The sequence below is a fragment of the Phodopus roborovskii genome, unplaced genomic scaffold (genome assembly GCF_943737965.1).
Source record: "Phodopus roborovskii unplaced genomic scaffold, PHOROB, whole genome shotgun sequence".
Lineage (NCBI taxonomy): Eukaryota > Metazoa > Chordata > Mammalia > Rodentia > Cricetidae > Phodopus > Phodopus roborovskii.
Window position 1 is genome coordinate 619436 of NW_026126716.1, and position 26359 is coordinate 645794.

The window sequence follows — 26359 nt, forward strand, 5'->3', positions numbered from 1 at the left end:
GTCTTACTGAGAGTGGAGAAATGGCAGTTCTCTTCACTCCAGACTCTACATCTTGGCTCCTCCTTCCTATTTCCTCCTTTTCTCCTAGTCCCTCCTATCTTCCTTTCCTATTGGCCAACAGTGCTTTATTCATTAACCAGTATGAGAAACATATACAAGATGACATCTCCCATCATCTCCTTTTTTCTGTCTAAATAAAAAGAAGGGTTTTAACCTTAACATAGCAAAATATATCACACAATAGTTATCAAGTAAGTATCACAGTTAACAATATTTAGTCCATTAACATTTAGCAAGATTAAAAGAAACTATTCTATTATCTATCTTATATTTGTGAGTCTAATGTCCTATATGTAACTTACCTTTAAGCTTAACTAAGGAAAACAAACTATAACTATCTGTCTTCAACATATAAACTCTAGAAATGTCAGAGACATCTCACTGCCTGGTCACCCGAGGTTCTTTTGTAATCTTCCATCTTCAGCCCATAGGCCATAGTGTGTCTGGCAGACTCTTCAGCAAAGCAGGAAACGTTAAACTGACTTCTTGTATTGGCAGTTTGTCAGTCACTTTTCTCTGTGTCCTGCAGACTGTCTGGCAGACTCTTTCAAGAAGCAGGAACTCTGTAGCAATGTCCATCTTGAATCAGCAGTCACTTTTCTGTGGGTCCTGCATGTCCAGTTTATATATCACAAAGTCAAACAGTCCAGACAAGAGCAGTATCTTGTCCAAATGGCCAGTCTTGCTATATTGAAAGCAAACTTCATAACACGTTTCTTCGATGTTCATCTTCATCTTCCTTTCTGACTCAGGTTGTGTTGCCAGGAGCATTTATGTCTCACTGTCAAGAAAAACCCTAAACCATTTTAAATGCCATATTCTGTAGATTTTTGAAAGGTTTGAAGAATGCCTGTTTATCTCAAATACATGTCTATATATCTAGAAACCTTAGCTAACTTAACTATAAGTTTTGACTATTATTGGTAACTATCTATAATATGCATTAAATTATACATTACTTTTCTGAGCTATAGAAACACAATACCTAAATAACAGGAGAAATATACATATCATAAAATTGACCTTAAATTGTATCAATAAATTAAAATACATTCCAAAACAATGTATTCATATCTATACCATAATCCCCTTTTTACCTTTACAAAGAATTGGCTGTGATCATTAACCATTTATAACCAAGTCAATTTAAATGAAAACAAACATTTATAAACAATATTTGGGAATTTGGGCGTCATTCTTTCCAAACTACTTCCTGCTGATAGGGGGTGCTGTCATTAGAGATCCTGAGAAGACACAGAAATCTTGGCTGTGTCTGCAAGGCTGCTTTGTTCAGCTGTTTTGAATGTAGGATCACCTGGTACTCTGTTTCAGGGGGTCTGGCTTGCTCAAACCACATTAGTCTGGAAGGAATCCACAGCTTTTTACTTTCTGTGGAAACAAAAATAGAAATCCTTTTCCCCAGTAACTTGTCCTTAGACTTAAATTTTGGAGTCAAAGCATTTTTAAAATATATAAATTGAATTAATGCAGCAGTATTTCCTTTATCAGTTGTTGTTATTTTATCAGTAGGCAAAAAATGCAGAGACAACACAATAGCCTACAGTAACCAGATTCTCTCTGAGCTTTTCATCTTTAAGTGGCTTTATTATTACTCTGTTTATTTTACTTTTTATTTTTTATTTTTTTTGAGACAGGGTTTCTCTGTGTAACTCTTATCTGTCCTGGAATTCACTTTGTATACCAGGTTTACTTTGAAATCACAGAGATCTGCTTGCCTCTGTCTCCTGAGTGTTGGGATTAAAGGTGTGTGCCACCACACCCAGTTCCTCTTTGTATCTTTAAAACCATTTTATTTTTTCCATGTGTACCTATATTTTAAAGCACACTGTAAACCTTTAGAAGTTTTTCTTAATATGAATCTGTCTTTCCTGTAAATCTTTATCTTTTTCTGGCCCCAAGTCTTTTATCTGGTAAACAACAACATTGCTAAAATGAAAGTCTTTGTTGTATCTTCAGCAGTTTATAAAAGATGGCGGTGGCTATTTTACCACCAGTACTGAAAGCTGTGCTCACTGCCTCAGTCTGATGTGGTCACTGCCATTGCAAGCTCTCATACACACCAATAAATTGTTAGCAGAGTTATTTAAAAGCTGTATAGTTTTTTGCCGCTTATGCTGAGTCAGGAGAATTCCCTTAAAGGAGCCTAGCAAATATCTGCTTGTCTCTTGCAAATCAGAGTCCAACCGAGAAAAATGATGTTAGTAAGAAGCCTTCCTTTTCTCTGTTCTTTGCTTTGTAACACCCCTTTTTTAAGCTTTTTTTAAATTTTAAGGGGAAGTTCTTAGTAGCCCCATGTTGGGCGCCATTTGTAACGAGTACGGTTTTTCCTCACACTGCTGGTCTGTTCCTGCCACCAAGCCAGCCCCAATTAACACACTGAGACTCTGAATTTGATATAACTCTGTTGGCCCATTACTAGTTTCTTATAGGCTAGCTCTGTCTTAATTATTAACCCATTTCTATGTATTTCCACGTGGTCTTACCGAGAGCGGAGGTATGGCAGTTCTGGTCACTCCAGACTCTCCATCTTGGCTCCTCCTTCCTATTTCATCCTTGTCTCCTAGTCCCTCATATCTTCCTTTTCTATTGGCCAACAGTGCTTTATTCATTATCGAGTATGAGGAACATAAACAGAATGACATCTCCCTTCATCAGAGGCATAGAGGCCAGGAAATAACTAAATTGAAATCAATAAAGTAGATAAAAGGAAAACAAGACAAAGAATAAATGAAACAAAGAGTTGCTTCTTTGAGATTATTGATAAGATATACAAACCTTTATCCAAACTAACTAAAAGGCAGAGAGAGAGAGAATATTCAAATCAACAAAATCAGAAGTGTTTTAGTTTTTAGAAATGTGATGGATACCTTTCCAGAGGACTTGCATCCAATGCTCTGCATTCACCGGACAGCTGACATCATCAATATTTCCAGTTATCCAGGGCATCCAAAACCCTTTTCTGCCTCTGCACCATAGGCTCCTGATGCATACACTAAGCTTTGTAACAGAGGTACACATTAGTAGGAATCCATACCTAAGCACGAATGTCTCCATGATGTTAGTACCATGCGAGGTGTAAAACCCAGCCCTTGTGCACAAAATAGGAAACCCTGACATAACAAAAACAAAAGCTTAATCCACCAAAGTCCATAGCTCTGTGAATATCTCTAAATGCTCAAATATTACTCAACATATACTAATATTTTGGCTTTTGTAGTGCCACTTCTGGCTAACTGTTCCTGTTAACCGGAGTATGTCAACCCAGAATATGTTTTTTTTTTTTTTTTTTGTTCTTAAAAGCTCACCCTGAGGAAGAATAGTTACTTTACTAGAATCCAAAACACCCCATTTAGTTGGCAGCTGTCTAATAAAGACTTTATATTGGCTTAAATCAGTGGTCAAGCAGCAAACCATTTACTCTGTCTTTCTGTCTGACTTTCTTACTCTCTCTCCCCTCTCTCTGTTACATGTTCTTTTGCATTTGTGTATGTTTGTATGTGTTTCAATCACTTTGTTTTCCTGTAATAAGCAATGACTTTCCCTGGTAATGTGGACACTTGTGCTAATTAAGACTTGTTTGTCCTCCTGTTGTAAACCTGGATCCTTTTCTCTGTGCCAGTTCCCCCAGAGAACCACCTCCCTGAAATTAAAGCTCTACCTGTCCCATTCCAGGAATGGCAGACTCTATGAACTTTTTCTGTATTGCAGACTTGGGGGAGGTCCAGTTCCCCCAGAAAAAGCTGCTTTATTTTCCAGGATCTTGCTCATGGGAGCTCTGAGCTAGCAATGTAAAGCGTTACTATTGCAAATGATGGGTCCTCCATTGTCTATTGATGTTCATTTCAAATGACACAATTGAGGGAATGGGTACCTGCCATGCTATGCCAAGTTCCAAGGACCCTCAAAGACAACCAGGGAGACAGACTCACTAAACAGCAGAAGCAAAGATTACTGCTCTATCTGGCTTGGCAGAAACCTTGATTAGTTAACTGAGGAGGGAGCCATGAGAGAAAGTGACCCCATCCACCACCGTGTCTACGGCTGGGTATTGAAGGCAAAAAGGCAGGGTTACACCAATGGGTGGGGAGAGGAATGAGTAAGTTTCTGATTGGTTGACATTTGGGAAAAATTAAGGGAAATTTAAAAAATTTTCTGTTTGGCTTGAAATACATATTCCCGGTAATTTAATGGGCTGGCTATAGAAGGGAGTGGTTACTGTGGTTTTGTTTATCTCTTGCAGGTAGCATATTCCAAATATTAACCAGGAACTAAGCATGCTGAGTTTAGTCAGTCCTGGAGTTTCTTTGTGACATGTTCTGAATCAGAGGCCTATATGTCTTTTTTGCTCCCTATCATGACTGCTACATCAGGAGGCTGGATGATGGTGTGGTCTCTTCAGTCATGCTGACTGTAAACCTGCATAGAGAAGAGTCACTGATGATACTAGAGAGCCACCTATAATAGATTCCTATCCTAAGTGAGGAACAAAACATTCAGAGATCCAAACCAATTGATTGATTTATGTGTATGGAGGGAGGAACACCATTGGAACCAGAATTTCAGGAGAGCTAGTCTGGGAATTACTGAGTGGATTGAATCACAGACATTATTTTCATGTCCTCTAGCCCTAGTGAATCCCTGAAGACATCATAAAATATAAGGAGATGATAGAAGTGGAGCATTTACAGATCACATCCTAAGGACAATCAATCATCTCAAAAGCCCTCCCCCCAATCACTAACTATTGAACATATTCTGCACCCTTTCAAAGCAAGAATGATTCCTCATTTTTAAGCCCAGCAGAGTGCACATGGAAATAAAAAGTTTAATGAGAAAAGAACTCACCAATTAATGATTAAAGATAATGAGCTAATGAGAAGTTTAATCATTGTAGTCAGCATGATGGAATGATGCACAACCTTAAGTGCAGCATTAAGAATGTGTTCAAGGAGTATTGACAGAGGAGGAGGGGCAAGACCGCCAAGGAAATTTGGTGGAGCCATATCTGGGACTGTGAGTCTGGAAGGAATAAAAGGCCAGAAAGAAGACAGCCACTTTCAGAGCATCCTGTCTGCCACTGCTTCCTGCCACCATATATGAATTCTTCCACATTGTCCTACATATTTAAAAACTGAGACTCCTGAGGGGAGAAAAACACCTCTTCCTTGACCTTGTTAATGAAAGGAATACTCCTTTGTGCTGTTGTTGTTCTGTTTCACTTCATTTTTTTTTTAAAGACAAGGTTTTTCTGGTAACAATTCTGGCTGTCGTGGAACTACCTGTATAGACTGGACAGGCTCTGACTCACAGAGATTTGTCTCTGAGAAATGTTTTACATAAGTTGAAGAAGGTAGGGTAGATCCACTTCAAATACAGACTTGGGAGGCAGAAAGACAAAAACATTTAAGCTACATATCAAGGCCCAAATGTACACAACTTTAATCTAGATATTGATGCTAGGAGACACACCCTAAATTTGGACACACCTTCTGCTGGGAGCATTAAAAGAACATGGAAGAAGGAAGATTTTGCTCTCTGACTGCTTGCCCTCACCTTGCAGCAAGTTCATACCTTCACTAGAGCTAGAGAATAGTTTCTGTAATTCCAGTATCTACTGAAGACCAGCCAAAATGTTCAACATCCTGGACTGAGTAAGCACAGAATATTTGGACTCGCCCTTAAACAAGCTAGACCTTGTGGATTTAGCAAGACTGCAGCTCAAAGTCATTCTCATGATTACCCTTCGTTCATAAACAGAGAGATAGAGAGTCAATGTGTATGTTCTGTTACTCTAGAGAACAACATTTTTTATATAAAATGTAGAAAATGTTCCAAATTTTCAACACTTGTGTATGATTGTCAAAATTAGTCACCTATTGACCTAAAAATCAATCTACAAAAAAAAAATGACGTGATGTAACAGTCCCTAGTATCCTTGAGTATCTACACTGAGGCTACTAATGAAATCTGGATAAAGAATTTCAGAGATCCACATTTCCAGCCTCATAGAAGAGGGAACATTGGAGAGACAGAAACTAAATGTCTAAACCATTACTATAGTTGTTTCTCACAGGGTCAAGAAAACTAATCATTGTTCTCCATTTTGGAGCCAGTTTACATTCATAGTACCTCCAGAAGAAATGTCAAAGGACAAGGTGGCCCAGAGCTGGGTCTGCAAACATTTCCGAGCTCAGAATTTCTTCTACAAGTGGCCCATCAGCATCTTCCATTTTCTATAGAGGAAATGCGGGACAGCATTAAAAGCCCAACTTTCTCAACAAAGGATAATGACAAGTGGCATTTGAGATTACACCATAACAGGGTAGAAGAATGAAGCAGAGATTATTTGTCAGTTAACCTAGAGTTGCTCAGCTCTCTAAAATGTTGCATTGGGGCACAGTTCCAGTTTTGGATCATCAACACCCACGGAGAAAAACCTGAAACTGGAATAAGCCCAAAAGCTTTTACCTCCCTGCCAGTCTATGGGAAAGTTTTCAGAAGGGTCATCCTTCCAGATTTCATCTTGTCCAATGCTCATCAGATTATCCCAGAAAACATGTTCACAACCCTCAACATGGGGATCATGTCCCAAGACTTCTTCAGCATGTCTGACCTGAGCATGATTCCATGGATATAGCTTCCAAGGTCCACGATGGCAGATGATCAAGGAGAGTTGTGGGAGAATTCCCTCTTCACAGTCTGCTGCCGGTTGGTAGCTGGCTAGGAGTTCTGGGTTCACAAGGACATCTTAGCAGCTCACTTTCAGTTTTCAGTGCCATGTTTGAACATGACATGAAGGAGAGCAGTGCAAACCAAACCACGTTGAGATGTGATCTGCATCCCAAAATCTTCAAAGGAATGATAGGATTCATTTATAGGGCAGGACTAGAAATCTACACCATGGCAAATGCTGTGATGGCAGCTGAAAACAAGTATGGCCTTATAAGTTTGATAGTCATGAGCCAGAGAGCCCTCTGAAGTAACATCTCTGTGGATAATAACACCCAAACTCTCATCCTGGTTGACCTGTTCAGTGTAGGGCAGCTGAAACACCAGACATTGGATTTCATTACACCTCATGATTCAGACGTGTCTGAGTTCTCAAGTTGGAAGACAATGGTGGGCTCACATCCTTACTTGGTGGCTGAAGCATACAGCTCCCTGGGTTCTGCTCACCATTCTTACTTGATTGTACTCTGTAATGACTGAGGCAGTCTTAGAATTCTCTCAGCTGTGACCTATAGTTATAGTCTAGAAGCAGTAGCCAGTGTTGTTACCAAGGATTCCTGGTAGATCGGGACATGTGTAGCATTTACAAAGAATCTGGGGAAAAACAACATGGGGCTTAGGCCTTTTATACCATCATAAGTGAGTTGAATGGCATATTGGGGAACGGGAAAGCTGGATTTTGACATATTCTTCCCAACTTCTACCCTGTTGCTATACTGGTTTGGTTTGTTTACTGGAATTCAGTTTAGTTATTGCATGAAGCATATATCAACAGTGTTTCCTCAGATAAAGCCTTTCTGAATTTAAATAAGCAGAACATATCATCAAGGGCTCAGAACAAAAGAAAAAACAAAAAAAAAAAAAAAAAAAAAAAAAATGAATGTTTCCTTATAAGAGAAGTGGAAAGAGAAAGAAGACATTTTTCTTCTAAACTCGGTATGTAGGAACTGGAGCATTGACTCAGGTGGCAAACACATTTGTTGCACTTGCATTGGACTTCGTTCAATTCTGTGGATTCCAGTGGTGTTTCTTATTGAAGAACACCCCATTAGTTCAGCCAGATTCTCTCATATGTGGATATTTGGGCAGGGTTCTCACCATCATACACAAAAGTCAATGAAATGACAGTAATGAAATTCTGTTCCACTCAGAGACTGCTGTCCAGCCCAGCAGTCTTCATTAGTTAGACTTTCTCCAGCAGCTGATGGGAGCAGATAGTGAGATCCACAGTTGAACATTAGAAAGATCTAAGGAAGCCCAAAGGAGAAGGGAGGAAGGATTGTAGGGACATCAACTATATCAGGAGAAAAGAGCCCACAGAATCAACCAAAGGGAGCTAATGGTGAATCACATAACCTTAAGGGGCTATCAATGGGCCTTCATGATCTGTACTATGCTCTATATATGCTGTGTGTGTTTAACATACGTGTGTGTGTGTGTGTGTGTGTGTGTGTGTGTGTGAGAGAGAGAGAGAGAGAGAGAGAGAGAGAGAGAGAGAGAGAGACCGCTAATAGTGGGAGTGTGATGAGACTCTGATTTATATGTATGATCTTGTGAACTTTATCTTCCTACTGGGTTGGCTCCTGCCTTATAGCACATTCCCTTCTGGAGGGATTGTGCTAATTCTTATTGCATCTCATTATGCTATATTTATTTAATTTGCCCAAAGGGCCTGCTCCTTTTTGAAAGGAAAAAGAAGTAAGTACATCTAGGTAGAGTGGAAGGAGGGAAGACTATAAGAGAAAGATAAATAAAAAGAAACATGGAAAAAAAATAAAGAATAACTGGGAAAACGTTTGATGAAATATTTGGACAGATATACAAAGGAACAAAAATATGAAGATCCCTGTTTTCCATGTAAATGCCCATGAAAAGATAATTCCAGCAGAGGAGGTCAGTATCAAGTAGATAGGATTATACATTCTGTGGACAATCAGCTCTTTTCCCAATTCATGCTTATTATTGCGTGATGGGTCTAAGCTCAATGTAGCCATGGTAGCTGAGATGCGGGTTATCAATGGGAACAATAACATGGACATCTACTCGAGACTCCCCTGATTTTAGGTGCTATTGAATGCCAGATCTTACAACAGTGACCAATAAAGAAACCTGTATTTCACCATCCCCCTGGCTGATCAGCCAACAACTTGGTGATAGGAATACTATATTAAACCACTTCAACTGCATAAGGGACAATGCTTTGTTCTTACCCGATTATGTATTTTCTAGTTATGGATTTGCCTTTCTTGCATGCAGTGATTTATCAAATATATTATAAAAGGACTAACAGAATGCCTTGTCAACCATCATGGTATTCCACACAGTATACCTTCTGTCCATGGCAATAAATTCACAGAGAGCTGCAACTGCCTCACACATCTTGTAGTTCACTGCTCTTACCATATTCACTAACATTCTGAAGCAGCTGTCATGACCGAAAGATAGGATGGACTTTCGAGGACACGGTTAAAAAGCCAATGACATGTCATCAGCCAGGACGACTGTGGCAGTGTTCTCCAGGAGCCTGCTTTATCTATAGCACAGATGCATAGGTTCAGGCACCAAGTGGTAGAAAAGGGAATTGTGCCTCCCTCTGTCATGCCTAGTGACTTCCTGTGGGAAAAATTGGTTTCCTGTTCCCATTAACTTAAGTTCTTCAAGCAAAGACATTTTGGTTCCAGGGTGACTGCTGGTGTGAGGTCAGTACTCCTCACTGAAGCCACAACAAATATTCCATTGAAGTGGAATCTGAGAGTTCTCCCAGACCACTTTGAGCTTATGTCCTTAATACAACAGTTTGAGAAGGAAATAACAGTGCAATGAGGAGAGAAAGTTCAAGGTAACCAACAGGAATTTGGATTGCTCCTCCACAATAGAGGAAAGAAAGTTTATGGCTGTTGGTCAGGAAGTACTTTAAGATTACCTTGGTGCCACATTGTCCTATGATTAAAAGCAATGAGAGAGTACCCCAGCTATCAGTGTAGGGATCCATAAGCTCCCCCTTGTTCAGGTCAGCTGTCACTTTGTTTTCTGTAGTCTGTTCTTGACCCCTTTGCTTATCACTCCCACCTCCTTGCAACTGGATTTCAGGAGTTAGGCTCATTGTGTAGCTGTGGGTATCTACTTTTCCTCCCATCAGCCACTAGATGAAGGCTCTAGGATGGCATATAACTTAATTATCAAACTCATTATCAGGAAATGACATTTAAGGTAGCCTCTCCACTGTTGCTCATATTGTTAGATGTGACCTTGTAGGGTTCCCTGCCCCAAATGATCTGACAGACACTGTGGACTCCCCATGGAAGATTACCCTCCCTGGGGAGCAGAAAGGGGATGGGCTGGGGTTTGTGTGGGTGGTAGGGGAGGATGGGAGGATGGGGGAACTGGGATTGACATGTAAAACAACATTTATTCACATGCAAATAAATAAATAAGATCCTGAGTCCTAGGATTAAAGGTGTATATCCCCACTTCCTACCTTCTGGCTGCAGGAATTAAAATTATGTGTTTAGCTTCTGTGGCTTGTGGCTGACATTGCCATCTGAATTCTCAGGCAAGTTTTATTAAATCAAAAATAATGCATTACTGTACATTTCTGGAATATTTGGAGAGTATGGACATTAACTCCTCTTTAAATGGCAGCTAGATTGCTGTCCAAAACTGTCTGACATTTGGGTTACTTTTTGATAGGGAGACTTCAGTGATTATGCTTTTTTTTTACTAGGGTGTATAACTGCTTAAAATATTTATCTGCTCTTTATTTCTTTTTGGTAAGTGAGAACTATTGTTTCTGATTTTCTGAGTCTAGGTGCCCTGTTCCTTTGAATAGGTTTGAATAGCTTTTCCTTCGGAATAGCTTTAGGGTGAAAATATTTTTGATATATATGTGAGTATACATTTTTTATGTTTGGAATATAAATTTCAAATCCTTTATTGTGAGCTAATCCTTACTAATTTTGATCATGTGGGTTCCTGGTTGCAGCAAATAATGGAAACTCTTCACATCCACTCTTAATCTTTCACTAGGTAACCAAGACCACAGTTAATGAGGTATATCAATGAACAATGATGATTGATTCTTATGTTGTGTTGTTAATGGTTTGATATTAGTGGTATTAGTGTGTGTTTCCCTAGTTTTGCCTTAATTACATTGAGATTATTTATTCCTTGTATTATTTATGGGTTTAGTGAATCTCCTTAGTTTGGAGTTTTCCATCAAACACTTTCTTTAGGCCTGGATTTGACAATTGATATTGCTTAAACTATGTTTTATTTTGGAATATGTTAATAATTGAAAGTTTTGTTGGTTATATTATTCTGTGTATACATGTGTGATCTATTAGGATTTGCTTCACGTCTGTATAGTTTCTTTTGATCTTTAAAGTACCTTCAACACCTGAAATTTTCAAGGTACCCTACAATAGTTTTGCGGTTTCCACTGAGATTCAAGAAGTAAGATTCTTGGAGGAAGTCAGAAGAAAGAATGTGTTGTCAATGAAGTCTAGAAATAACACAACATGCATTCTGGATCTCAAAGAGTCCCTCTGATTGGTTTCTTCCTAATGCTATGGAGGAATATGACACCTATGCTTGTTGTTTCAGCTCTGCATGAGTAATCAGATTGAAACATTCTGTTTGGACATATAGGAGAAGTTGGCCCTGGCACTTCCATGTCCAGAATATTGTGAAATGTCACCAGATTCCATGGTGGAAGTACCACTCAGGCCAAAAATATCCAAAACTCTTATAGCACCAGCCACCAAAAATAAAACAAAACACCATGTCCATAGTGATGAGGAAAGTGTAAATGTTCTACCTTTATTGTTTGGCATCATACTTCGGCTTCTGGATAACACTTCTTATTAAGAGAATAATGTCAACCCAGCATATGGTATCTGTGATTAACTGCTCACCCCAGAAATGTTCCATGGTATACTGGGTTTCTGAACATCCAGTACAATTGTCAGCCTAGTAAGACAGAGTTTCTATTGGTTCAAATCTATGTCTCAGCATTAATCTCTTTTCGCTACCCTACATTTCTGAAGGTTCTACTTGTAAGCCAATGTGAGTACCAGGTATTGGCATCAAAATGTGAGCATTTCAGCTCTGGAGCTGTAAAAGTGTCCTGACTTATGGGGAATTCAGGCTACCAAGAAGAGCTCTGCTCAGCCATGATAGGAAAAGTGACCTAATTTTAGGGAATCCAGGCAACCCAGGTCAGCTCAGCCCTGAAAAGTAATGTGTTCTGAATTTTCAGACCACCTGAATATGGGGTGAGGTAGGGTATGATCTCCCTGAAGGATATAGCAATCCTGGACCTCTCCCTGAGAGCCGTTGAAGCTGAGTTCTGCTCTGTCCCTTCAACGGAGCATCCCAGTAGAGCCAACTGATTTTTTCCTTGGCTCATCACTTCTTCAGGTACAGTCTTCTAAAAACAACCTCCCACCCTGCTCTGTTGAAAAGTTCTTCTTTTCTCTGCTACAGCTTTGCAAGGTCCACATAAGAAAACATCCCAGCAAGTTTCTCCTGTTCTTGCACAGTCCCCCTAAAGGGATGTCTCAGAAAGTTCTTCTTTTTAAAATTAAACTTTTATTTAATTTAAAAAAATATTATTTTACATAGCAATTCCATTTTCCTTTTCCTCCCTTCTGTCCTCCCACTGCCCCCACCTTTGCTGAGCCTACCCCTCCATCTACTTCTCAATGAGGCTGAGATCTTCCATGGAAGGTCATCAAAATTTGTCACAACATTTGGAGCAGGCTCTCCTTCTGAGAATCTAGGTTGAGAGAGTAGCCCTACATAGGGAGTAGGCTCTCAAAGTCCATTCATGCACTGGAGGGAAATACTGGTGCCACTGCAAGAGGTTACATAGAGTGCTACAGCCCTCCAAATGGCACCCATGTTCAGAGGTCCTGGTTTAATCCTATGCAGGTGCCCCATCTCTCAGACTGGGATTCATGAGCTCTGACTTGCTAAAAATCAACTGTTTCTGTGTGTTTCCCCAGAATGGCCTTGACCCCTTTGCTAATCATTCCTCCCTCCCTACAACTGGATTCCAGAGTTCACTTCAGTACTTCTCTGCTTCTACTTTCATCAGCTACTGGAAGAAGGCTCTAGGGTGGCATTTAAGGTAGGCATCAATATCATTACAGGAAGGGCTTTTAAGGTAGGCTCTCTACTGTTAGGTAGTTTCTTAGTTTTGTTTTTCCTTGTGGATTCCTGAACATTTGCTAAGTGCCATACTTCTATTTATGTTCATAAAGGGTATATCTATTAAGTACCCCTTTCCTGGGTCTCTTACACTGTTCCTCTCCACCTCATCTTCTCTGAACCCTCAATTTCTTTTTCCCCTCCCCACCTCCAGTACTTTCTCCTACCTCTATCACCTTTTCCAAAAGCTCCCAAATGACTCAGAAGAATTTGTTCCTTTGTCCTTCATGGATGATACATTTATGTCTCTCTTAAAGACCTCCATGTATAATAGGTTCTCTGGAGTTGTATATTGTAGGAAGTGAATTGTCTGTCACAAGGGTATAATGATATAATTTCCTTTTGCTTTTTAAAAGAAAACAATTTACACAAATCTCTGATTTTGGTTTAACTGAACATTTTAGAAATAAATAATCTTGATCTCCCATAAAGCAACTTACCAATATAGCAAAAGGAAAACAATTTCTTTCTGCAAAGTGGGGTAGCCAAATCCTGGCTACAACATATACATGGACATGTTATATTCAATCTTTGAAACCTCATGCAATGGGGAGCTTGCTTGGGATTAACCTGTACCTATATGACTCCAGTCTAATTAGGAAAGAGTTGTCAAGGACAAACAAAAATCAACAGAGGAGGACAAGTGATAAGAGCAAAGACACAACCATTGAATCTATCTCCAGAGAAATAATACAATTTTGACCATTGTGTGGTAGGAAGAATTATTTTCCCAATATGTAAAGACAGACCAATAGTACAGGTGGAAAAAGTAAGGATTCTCAGTTAATCTACATCATTCTCCTTTTTCATAACCAACAAAGTCTTTTGCAAAGACAAGACTATCAAAAGACTCTGCCAGATGCAGCTGTCTTTTTCCCTTTTGGAATCCTCATCTCATTTTCCACGAAAGCATGACAGTTATGTCATCTGCTCTGCAAGCATAAGTGCAAAGAAAGGGGGTGAGGGCTTTTGGGACTGTGGTAGGCCTGAGGACTGAGCTGCCCAAACAACCACAGCTGAGCAGAGGTTAATGGACTACAATGTTTTTATTCAAACAGAAACACCACAGAATCACCAAATTGACTGTAAATTTTTTCTTCACTTCATATTATCTTTGGTTAACAGAGATGAATGTACCCACAAAGATAATAAGAGGTTTTGATCCTCTGGATCTCCAGTTAGAGATAATAGATAAGTCACCCACATACACTGGGATCTGAACTCTTAAACTGGTTCTCTACAGTAATAACAATTGCTTCAGAAAAATGAGTCAGCCCTCCAATTCCAACACACTGAGTTTGGAGGAATCAAAATGTGTTCATTCTTGTGTGAGTCTCTTGTAAGCAAATTTATGTTTGTGTCCTCCTTTTCTCTAAATCCTTGATCATATGTTCTCCTTAGTTTAGTCCACATTGGTTCCCCCAAGAACCCTGTTGTGATGAGCATGGGGTCAAGAACTAAGCAAAATCCCACTATTTAAATAATTGGACAGAAAGCAAAAGAGTACACCAACTGAGTATTTTATGATAAAAATATAGTACTCCCCCTATCCCTAAATGTCATTCAACTCATTTACAGTGGTATTAAAGTCCTGAGTCTCCAGGGTGTCTTTCCAGATTCTCTGTAAATGCTAAATAAGCCCCCCACTCTATCAAGGTATCCTTGGTAACAATTGTAGCTGATGCTTCTTGAATACACCTGTAGGTCAGAGCTGAGAGAGTCCGAAGATTGCCTCAGGCATTTGGAATAGGGCTCCAGTAAAGAGCAGTGAGTAGAAGCCAGGGATCTGTATGCTTTAGCCACCAAATGGAAATCTGAGCCCACCATTGTCTTCCAACATGAAGTTTCAGAGACCTCTGAAACATGAGGTGTAACGAAATCCAACGCCTGGGTTTTCAGCTGCCATGCATTGAGCATGTTAGCCAGGATGAGAGTGTTGGCAGAATTCTCCATGGAGAGGTCCCTGCACAGGCTATCCACACACATGATCTTCAAAGGCTCCAGGCCATACTTGTCAGCAGCTGCCAGCACAGTGTCTGCCATGCTGTGGAGGTTTGGTGCCTTTCTGGTGTAAATGAATCCCATCATTTCCTTGAAACCTTGCAATTCCTGATCATTGATCTCAACACAATTTGTTCTGCTCTCCTCAGAGTTGCTATAATGGTGTTGTCATCATGGAATTCCTGGCCAGCTACCATTAGGCAGATGTCAGTGAAGAGGGAATTGTCCCACATCTCTCCTAGCTCATCTGCCATCATGCATATTGGAACCTGGATCTCTGTCATCGTTCTCTATTCAGTGAGAGTGAAGGAATGTTTGATCAAGGCCACATTACAGAGGAGAGTGTGCTCATTTTTTGGGAGAAGCCGAGGCTCCTGGAACAAGTGGAAATAACAAAGAATGATATTTTTATTTTTTTTTATTTTTTTTTAGTTCTCTGCTTTGATTTTGAATGAATCTAAAGAATCTTGGGCTCTTAGTGCATTGGGTTTTCATACATCCTGATCTTTCCACCCATGGCAACATCCTTTCCTTGTGATTTTCTATATTCTGTTTGCAAGAACTACTCTTTTGTCCCTTTCCTACATCATTGCTCTGCAACTGAAAGTCTTTCAGTAAACTATAATTGTCAAAACTTATGTGAGTTAGGATTTCTAGATATACAGAGATGTATCTAAGATAAATAGGAATTCTTCAAAACTTTCAAAGACCTACAGATAATGTCATTTAAAATGGTTTATGACTTTTCTTGACAGTGAGACATAACTGCTCTTGGCAATACAACCTGTGTCAGAAAAGAAGATGGACATCAAAGTAAATCATTATGGTGTTTACTCCCAAATGGCAAGTTTTGCCATTTGGGCAAAATACTGCTCCTGTCTGAACTGTTCATATTTATCCTGTATAAACAGACATGCAGGACCCACAGGAAAGTGACTGTTGATAGAAGGTGGACAGTGCCTCAGGGTTCCTGCTTCATGGAAGATTCTTCCAGACACATTGCAGAACAAAGAGAAAAATGACAGACAAACTGCCAATACAGGTGGACTGTATAAAGTTTTCTGCTTTGCTGAGGAGCCTGCCAGACACACTGTGGCCGATAGGCTGAAGATAGAACATTACAGAAGAAATTCAGGTGACTAACCAGGAAGCAAGTTGACTCTGTCATTTCTAGAGTTTATGCATTATCATTCTGTGATCTTTGATGGACTTGGAGAGAGATATTTATGGTTATAGTTTCCTTCATTTGAGAAAAGAGTTAATTTACATATAGGACTGTAGATTAACAAAGATAGGATAGATGATAAAATATATAAACCTTGCTAAATGTTAATGTAAAAAATATTGTTAACTGTGATTCTTATGTGACAAATGTTGTATGATGTGTTTTGCTATGCTAAGGTTAATACCCTTCTTTTTATTTTAGACAGAAAAGAGGAGATAATGGGAAATGTCATTCTGCAAATATGTTTCTCCTACATTTAAATGAATAGAGCACTGTTGGACAATAGGAAAGACAGATAGGTGGGACTAGGAGACAAGGAGGAAAGAGGTAGCAAAGGGGAGGAGATCCAAAGTAGAGGATAGAGAGAAAACACGAGCCTCCCTTTCCAGTAAAATGAGACTACATGGAAATACAAAGATTGATATAAATATGTTTTTATTTAAGACAGATCTAGCTGATAACCAACATTAACTGGCCTACAGCTTTATATCTAACAGAGTGTCCCTTTGTGGTATTTAAGGGTGTTTTGGCAGTGGGACCAGCCTGGAAAGGAAACCCCTACACGAAACAAAGTGTGGCGCTTCCTCATGTGCTTTCTGGTTCATTGTCACTGTCAAATCTTCATCCAGTACTTGATGGAATCTGATGTAGAGATAGATGCACAGCTAAGCACTGGCCAATCTCCTGCAGTCACCCAGTCTTACAGAAGGAGGAGGAGTGAGAAAGTGAGCAAGGAGGTAAAGACCTTGGTGGGGAAACCCACAGAAACAGCAGACCCAAGCAAGATTCGAGTAGGAGCTCAGTGCCTAAAGGCTGACAGCTGGAGAGCTTCATGAGACCGAACTCGGCCTCAGGGACTTTGGCTGACAGTCGGGTGGCTTGGGCAGTTGTGGGGACCACAACCAGCAGAAACAGAGTCCATCTCCTGTGGAGAGATCCCTTGCTAAGCCTAGGTACAGTAGGGAAGCTCTTTATCTGGTCTCAAGTGATGTCACTTACTATGCTGATTCCCCACGTGGGAGTTTGTCATCCTGATAAGTGAATTGGGAGTGGGGTTGGCAGAATGTGGGCATTCCCGCCAGATTGAAAGGGAACTGGGATTGGGATGTAAAATCATGTCGGTGTAACAATTTTAACGATAAAACAAGAGCAATAAATTAGAGGAAAATGAGAAAAAGCCAAGTAATTGGCCAGTAATTGAGAAACTGGGAATCTACTCTGTCAGCGTGACCTGAGCGAGAAGAATTTAGGATCCTCTTTTCTTCTCTTAGCACAATAAGCACAAGACAATCCTGGTTCCTGACCTGACTTCTTGTGTTGTAAACTAACATCTTGACATTCAGAGCACTGCAGTGGGAAATATTCATGCTCCAGTTGAATTAGGTAGCTCAACTTGCAGCAGGAACATTGGAGACAGAGGGATGGACCTACCCTAACCCTGACCTTGAGGCCAGAAGACCAACACACTTTAGTCCTCTCCTTGATCTTTAGTGAGGCCACACCCTCAAGGAGGAGCCAATAAATGCACATACACAGAGAAAGGTCTTCCTCTTTGCCCACAGGCCTTGCCTTGAAGCAAGTCTGTTCCTTCACTGGCATTAGCTACTTATTTTCTGAATTCCTGCTAATACTGAAGACCAGCAGACAAGGTAGGTCTATCCCACCATACTAAATAAGTACTGTATTTTAGACTTGTATCCCAGAGCCTTCTCATGAATCCCTTTCCTTCATACAGGCAGAGGTTGGATATATATATATATATATATTTCTTCTCTAGTGAAGCTCCGTACAACAAATTTGATTTATACAATGCTGGAAACCATTCAACAGCTGAGTGTATGACTTAAGATTCAAGCTAGACAAGAAAATGGAGGGATGTAACCCTCCCAAGTATCTTAAAATGTCTTCTCTAGAAAAAAATATTGGCATCCGGAGAGAAAATTTCGGAGACGGCAGAGTCTCTAGCCCCATAGTGGTGGGGAGAAAGAGGAAAGCAGAAAATAGAAGTCTGAAATCTATCTGTGGTGATACATAGATTCAGATTTATTAAAGCCTTGTAAACAGTTTAAGATATCCTAGAGCCATCCAAATGGCAAATCAGCAGTACTAGTGATACATGGAAGCCAAGCAGACAACTTTTCTTCTGAGCACTGGGGAGACAAACACACATGGTTAGACCGAAGGAGTCTAAAAGGGTAAGTGAGATCTTGGGTTTGATCTTAGAACTAGAGGTGTAGAAAAGATAGGAGCCAGGTCTTGTGTAGTCAGTAAGAGTCTCAGTCTCAGTCTCAGGATTATCTCCAGGAGCTGAGGAGAGGAAGCCTTCTGATGCTTGGGGAGAGCTCATGGGCACTGGGGTATGCAAGAGATAGCGGCTTGGTGGCTTTGTCTCTCCTGTTTTCAGCTTGAAGTTCAAACCCCAATATCAGTGTCTAGCTCCTGTATTTTATTTATTTATTTGTTTATTTATTTATTTATTTATTTCGTGTGTCTGTCTGTGTGTTTGTGTGTGTGTGTGTTGTTGTTATTGATATCTGTAATTGTGATCCCCCAGCTGGAAGACAAATGTCCTTCTTTTTCATTTTGGATGCAGGTTAACCTTCAAAGGACCACAAGCAGAGAGGTCCGGGGACATGGCAGCCCAGTGCCAGAGCTGGGGCTACACAGAAATCAGCTTCCAGGAATTCTGCTACAGTTGGACCATAAGCGACTTCCGTTCTTTCCTGCGGGAAAGCATCGACGCCGTTAAAAGCCCAACCTTCTCATCGGCGGCCAGTGACAAAGGGCGATGGTGTCTGAAATTACACCTGAACGGGGTCGATGAAGAAAGCGAGGGATACTTGTCGGTTTACCTAGCATTGCTCAGCTGCCCAAAGAGCCCCGTATGGGCAAAATTCCACTTCTGGATCATCAATTCCGAAGGAGAGCAAACCCAAGGCATGAAGAGCCCAAGATTCTTGAGGTTCCTGCAAAATCAACACTGGGGATTCAAAAAGTTCATCCTTCGAGATTTCCTCCTGTCCTGGGAGCCTTGGCTCCTTGAAGACAATGAGCTGAGCCTCCGATGCCAGGTGACTGTGGTCCAAGACTCCTTCGACATCCCTGGCGAGGGCACGAAGCCAGAGGTCCAGATGCCGAGGTGCACGTTGGCAGATGAGCTAGGAGAGCTGTGGGAGAAGTCCCTCTTCACAGACTGCTGCCTGGTGGTAGCTGGCCAGGAGTTCTGGGCTCACAAGGCCATCTTAGCAGCTCGCTCTGCGGTTTTCAGAGCCATGTTTCAACGTGACTCGGAGGAGAGTAGAACAAACCGCCTTGAGATCCATGATCTGGAGCCCCAAGTCTTCGAGGCAATGATGGGCTTCATTTACACCGGGAAGGCACCAGCCCTCCACAGCATGGCAGATGCTGTGCTGCCAGCTGCTGACAAGTACGGCCTGGCGCGCTTGAAGGTCATGTGTGAGGATGCCTTGTGCAGGGACCTCTGTGTGGAGAATGCTGCCCACACTCTCGTCCTGGCTGACCTGCACACTGCAGGGCAGCTGAAAACCCAGGCACTGGATTTCATTACAGCGCATGCTTCCGAGGTCTCTGAGACGTCAAGCTGGAAGACATTGGTGGGCTCATTTCCCCATTTGGTGGCTGAAGCATACAGCTCCCTGGCTTCTGCTCACTGTTCTTCACTGGAACCCCCTCCGAAACGCCTCAAGCAAACTTAGGATCCTCTCAGCAGTGACCCACAGGTGCATTCCAGAAGCAGCAGCCAGCCTCGGTACCAAGGGCAACCGGGTTGACCCTGGGACGTCTGGAGCATTTACTGAGGATCTCGGGAAAGACAGCTTGGGGGCTCAGGCCGTCAATACCGGCCCTCCGTGATTCGAATAGCAGGTTGGGTAAGGGGGAAGCACAGTATTCTGGCATATTCTCCACACTGGCTGTACCGCCTTTCTTTTTCTCCATCATTTGGATACTGGGCTTTTGTTGAGTTCCTGAACCCACACCCATGCCAATCTGTGTCCTGGGAATACACCTGTGAGGCCTACACTGGAGAGAACATATGATCAAGGATTTAGAGAAAAGGAGGAAGCACACGTGAATGTTTGCTTACAACAGACCTGGACGAGCAAGAAGACATTTTGTTTGTTGGTTGGTTTGTTTTTGTTCTCATTTAAAATCAGGTGATGGGACTAGAGGGTTGAGTCAGTGGGCCAAACAATTGTTGCTCCTTCAGAGGAACAGTTCATGAGTTCAGCTCTCAGTATACATGGGTGACTTCTCAATGGTCTCCACCTGGAGTCCCAGAGGATGGAAGCCCTCTTTCTATCTGTGTGGGTGCTTGCATCTCTGTTCACCAAAGGCAATAGACTTTGTGAATAAAAATTGTACAATCAGTATGTGGATCCCGTGCTGTTTCTGTTAGAAGAAGGCCATGTTAGTCCATCCTACTCTGGTAGGCAGTGGCGGTTTGGGCAGCATCCTCAGGGCCACCCAAGGCCCCATAGTCCCCATTCCCCTTCCGTTGCACTTAAAGTTTCCCACTGAGGCTTACTCCATCGTTTACATGTACCACATTTTCCCAATCCGTTCTTCACCCGAGGGGCAACTAGGTCGTTTTCGGCTTCTGGCTTTGGCAAATGCCCTTGCCGTCTGGCATGTCTGTGCATCCTGTGGGTATATGCCCGAGAGTGTTCCTGCTATGCCTTGAGGTGGATCCACTTCCACTTTTTCTGAGAAATGCTTATCCAGACTTCCACAGTGGCAGTACAAGTTTGTTTGTGCTCCCACCAGCCCTGGAGCAGTGCTCCCCTTACTCCAAAACCTCTCCACCGTAAGTGGAAGATGATATCTGAGAGGACTTTGGATTTGAATTTCTCTGATGGCTCAGGATCTTGGATCTTGATCGCTTCCTTATTGGCCTAGTGGCCCTCTGAGGTCCTTGTCTTGGAATTCTCTGCTTAGCTCTGTATCTCGTGAATTCACTCACAAGAGGACATTCCACATAAAGCCAAGGTCAAGCAAGCAGCTTGTCCTCCACAAAGTCAAGAGACCCCAGGAAAGTAGGAGGGCATTAAGACAGCGCTACTTGGACAGGCCCTGTCCAGAATGTGGAAATGGACAAGATCTCCTGAGTGAATTAGGCTCCTGGGTGTTATGGGAGGGCACAGGGGAAAGGGGAAACTGAGTGTAGACCAGGAGGGTTCTGGGAAGGTTAACTTGGGGGAAAGGAAACTGAGCAAGGGAAGGGATACCTTGATAGAGGGAGTTGTTTCAGGGAAAACCGAGCCCAGGCTCTAGGAAAGTTCCAGTGAATCCAACATGGAGAGCCCTGCTCAGAACCTAAGCCTCAGGGGAGAGGGGGTGTGTTAACTACCCTTGCCTTGTCATCAGCTTGATGCCATCAGCTTCATTGTCAATGTCGAATCTTCATCCAGTACCTGATGGCATCTGATGAAGAGATGGACGCACAGCTAAGCACTGGCCAATCTCCTGCAGTCACCCAGTCTTACAGAAGGAGGAGGAGTGAGAAAGTGAGCAAGGAGGTAAAGACCTTGGTGGGGAAACCCACAGAAACAGCAGACCCAAGCAAGATTCGAGTGGGAGCTCAGTGCCTAAAGGCTGACAGCTGGAGAGCTTCATGAGACTGAACTCGGCCTCAGGGACTGTGGGTGACAGTCGGGTGGCTTGGGCAGTTTTGGAGACCACAACCAGCAGAAACAGAGGCCATCTCCTGTGGAGAGATCCCTTGCTAAGCCTAGGTACAGTAGGGAAGCTCTTTATCTGGTCTCAAGTGATGTCACTTACTATGCTGATTCCCCACATGGGAGTTTGTCATCCTGATGAGTGAATTGGGAGTGGGATTGGCAGAATGTGGGCATTCCCGCCAGATTGAAAGGGAACTGGGATTGGGATGTAAAATCATGTCGGTGTAACAATTTTAAAGATAAAACGAGAGCAATAAATTAGAGGAAAACGAGAAAAAGCCAAGTAATTGGCCAGTAATTGAGAAACTGGGAATCTACTCTGTCAGCGTGACCGGAACGAGAAGAATTTAGGATAATCTCTTCTTCTCTTAGCACAATAAGCACAAGACAATCCTGGTTCCTGACCTGACTTCTTGTGTTGTAAAAAAACATCTTGACATTCAGAGCACTGCAGTGGGAAATACTCCGCTCCACTTGAACTAGGTAGCTCAACTTGCAGCAGGAACCTTGGAGACAGAGGGATGGACCCACCCTAACCCTGACCTTGAGGCCAGAAGACCAACACACCTTCAGTCCTCTCCTTGATCTCTAGTGAGGCCACACCCTCTGGCAGGAGCCAATAAAGGCTCATACACATGAGAAAGGTCTTCCTCTTTGCCCACTGGACTTCGCCTTGAAGCAAGTCTGTTCCTTCACTGGCATTAGCTACTAATTTTCTGATTTCCTGCTAATACTGAAGACCAGCAGACAAGGTAGGTCTATGCCACCTTTCTGAGTAAGTATTGCATTTTAGACTTGTATCCCAGAGTCCTTCTCTTAAATCCCTTTCCTTCATACAGGAGAGGTTGGATATATATATATATATATATATATATATATATATATATATATATATTGCTATAGAGAAGCTCCGTACAACAAATTTGATTTATAACATGCTGGAAACCATTCAACAGCTGAGTGTATGACCTAAGATTCAAGCTAGACAAGAAAATGGAGGGATGTAACCCTCCCAAGTATCTTAAAATGTCTTCTCTAGAAAAAAATATTGGCATCCGGAGAGAAAATTTCGGAGACGGCAGAGTCTCTAGCCCCATAGTGGTGGGGAGAAAGAGGAAAGCAGAAAATAGAAGTCTGAAATCTATCTGTGGTGATACATAGTTTCAGATTTATTAAAGCCTTGTAAATAGTTTAAGATATCCTAGAGCCATCCAAATGGCAAATCAGCAGTACTAGTGATACATGGAAGCCAAGCAGACAACTTTTCATCTGTGCACTGGGGAGACAAACACACATGGTTCTCTCTATATTCAAGTACAAGCAGGGCTACACCCGAGACGGAAGGAGTCTAAAAGGGTAAGCGAGATCTTGGGCTTGATCTTAGAACTAGAGGTGTAGAAAAGATAGGAGCCAGGTCTTGTGTAGTCAGTAAGAGTCTCAGTCTCAGTCTCAGGATTATCTCCAGGAGCTGAGGAGAGGAAGCCTTCTGATGCTTAGGGAGAGCTCATGGGCACTGGGGTATGCAAGAGATAGCGGCTTGGTGGCTTTGTCTCTCCTGTTTTCAGCTTGAAGTTCAAACCCCAATATCAGTGTCTAGCTCCTGTATTTTATTTATTTATTTGTTTATTTATTTATTTATTTATTTCGTGTGTCTGTCTGTGTGTTTGTGTGTGTGTGTGTTGTTGTTATTGATATCTGTAATTGTGATCCCCCAGCTGGAAGACAAATGTCCTTCTTTTTCATTTTGGATGCAGGTTAACCTTCAAAGGACCACAAGCAGAGAGGTCCGGGGACATGGCAGCCCAGTGCCAGAGCTGGGGCTACACAGAAATCAGCTTCCAGGAATTCTGCTACAGTTGGACCATAAGCGACTTCCGTTCTTTCCTGCGGGAAAGCATCGACGCCGTTAAAAGCCCAACCTTCTCATCGGCGGCCAGTGACAAAGGGCGATGGTGTCTGAAATTACACCTGAACGGGGTCGATGAAGAAAGCGAGGGATACTTGTCGGTTTACCTAGCATTGCTCAGCTGCCCAAAGAGCCCCGTATGGGCAAAATTCCACTTCTGGATCATCAATTCCGAAGGAGAGCAAACCCAAGGCATGAAGAGCCCAAGATTCTTGAGGTTCCTGCAAAATCAACACTGGGGATTCAAAAAGTTCATCCTTCGAGATTTCCTCCTGTCCTGGGAGCCTTGGCTCCTTGAAGACAATGAGCTGAGCCTCCGATGCCAGGTGACTGTGGTCCAAGACTCCTTCGACATCCCTGGCGAGGGCACGAAGCCAGAGGTCCAGATGCCGAGGTGCACGTTGGCAGATGAGCTAGGAGAGCTGTGGGAGAAGTCCCTCTTCACAGACTGCTGCCTGGTGGTAGCTGGCCAGGAGTTCTGGGCTCACAAGGCCATCTTAGCAGCTCGCTCTGCGGTTTTCAGAGCCATGTTTCAACGTGACTCGGAGGAGAGTAGAACAAACCGCCTTGAGATCCATGATCTGGAGCCCCAAGTCTTCGAGGCAATGATGGGCTTCATTTACACCGGGAAGGCACCAGCCCTCCACAGCATGGCAGATGCTGTGCTGCCAGCTGCTGACAAGTACGGCCTGGCGCGCTTGAAGGTCATGTGCGAGGATGCCTTGTGCAGGGACCTCTGTGTGGAGAATGCTGCCCACACTCTCGTCCTGGCTGACCTGCACACTGCAGGGCAGCTGAAAACCCAGGCACTGGATTTCATTACAGCGCATGCTTCCGAGGTCTCTGAGACGTCAAGCTGGAAGACATTGGTGGGCTCATTTCCCCATTTGGTGGCTGAAGCATACAGCTCCCTGGCTTCTGCTCACTGTTCTTCACTGGAACCCCCTCCGAAACGCCTCAAGCAAACTTAGGATCCTCTCAGCAGTGACCCACAGGTGCATTCCAGAAGCAGCAGCCAGCCTCGGTACCAAGGGCAACCGGGTTGACCCTGGGACGTCTGGAGCATTTACTGAGGATCTCGGGAAAGACAGCTTGGGGGCTCAGGCCGTCAATACCGGCCCTCCGTGATTCGAATAGCAGGTTGGGTAAGGGGGAAGCACAGTATTCTGGCATATTCTCCACACTGGCTGTACCGCCTTTCTTTTTCTCCATCATTTGGATACTGGGCTTTTGTTGAGTTCCTGAACCCACACCCATGCCAATCTGTGTCCTGGGAATACACCTGTGAGGCCTACACTGGAGAGAACATATGATCAAGGATTTAGAGAAAAGGAGGAAGCACACGTGAATGTTTGCTTACAACAGACCTGGACGAGCAAGAAGACATTTTGTTTGTTGGTTGGTTTGTTTTTGTTCTCATTTAAAATCAGGTGATGGGACTAGAGGGTTGAGTCAGTGGGCCAAACAATTGTTGCTCCTTCAGAGGAACAGTTCATGAGTTCAGCTCTCAGTATACATGGGTGACTTCTCAATGGTCTCCACCTGGAGTCCCAGAGGATGGAAGCCCTCTTTCTATCTGTGTGGGTGCTTGCATCTCTGTTCACCAAAGGCAATAGACTTTGTGAATAAAAATTGTACAATCAGTATGTGGATCCCGTGCTGTTTCTGTTAGAAGAAGGCCATGTTAGTCCATCCTACTCTGGTAGGCAGTGGCGGTTTGGGCAGCATCCTCAGGGCCACCCAAGGCCCCATAGTCCCCATTCCCCTTCCGTTGCACTTAAAGTTTCCCACTGAGGCTTACTCCATCGTTTACATGTACCACATTTTCCCAATCCGTTCTTCACCCGAGGGGCAACTAGGTCGTTTTCGGCTTCTGGCTTTGGCAAATGCCCTTGCCGTCTGGCATGTCTGTGCATCCTGTGGGTATATGCCCGAGAGTGTTCCTGCTATGCCTTGAGGTGGATCCACTTCCACTTTTTCTGAGAAATGCTTATCCAGACTTCCACAGTGGCAGTACAAGTTTGTTTGTGCTCCCACCAGCCCTGGAGCAGTGCTCCCCTTACTCCAAAACCTCTCCACCGTAAGTGGAAGATGATATCTGAGAGGACTTTGGATTTGAATTTCTCTGATGGCTCAGGATCTTGGATCTTGATCGCTTCCTTATTGGCCTAGTGGCCCTCTGAGGTCCTTGTCTTGGAATTCTCTGCTTAGCTCTGTATCTCGTGAATTCACTCACAAGAGGACATTCCACATAAAGCCAAGGTCAAGCAAGCAGCTTGTCCTCCACAAAGTCAAGAGACCCCAGGAAAGTAGGAGGGCATTAAGACAGCGCTACTTGGACAGGCCCTGTCCAGAATGTGGAAATGGACAAGATCTCCTGAGTGAATTAGGCTCCTGGGTGTTATGGGAGGGCACAGGGGAAAGGGGAAACTGAGTGTAGACCAGGAGGGTTCTGGGAAGGTTAACTTGGGGGAAAGGAAACTGAGCAAGGGAAGGGATACCTTGATA

At 42.7% G+C, this 26359-nt stretch overlaps 2 protein-coding genes across 2 annotated transcripts; both read left to right on the forward strand.

Moving 5' to 3' along the window:
- Nucleotides 1-6733: 6733 nt before the first annotated feature.
- Nucleotides 6734-19962, forward strand: LOC127214462 (speckle-type POZ protein-like). Its single transcript, XM_051174854.1, has 2 exons — nt 6734-6789; nt 18840-19962. The coding sequence occupies exons 1-2, from the start codon at nt 6734-6736 to the stop codon at nt 19960-19962; spliced, it is 1179 nt and encodes a 392-aa protein (XP_051030811.1).
- Nucleotides 19963-20895: 933 nt separating this feature from the next.
- LOC127214463 (speckle-type POZ protein-like) lies at nt 20896-24822 on the forward strand. The gene is made up of 2 exons (XM_051174855.1): nt 20896-21071; nt 23700-24822. Exons 1-2 carry the CDS (start codon nt 20896-20898, stop codon nt 24820-24822), a joined length of 1299 nt encoding a protein of 432 aa, XP_051030812.1.
- Nucleotides 24823-26359: the final 1537 nt, after the last annotated feature.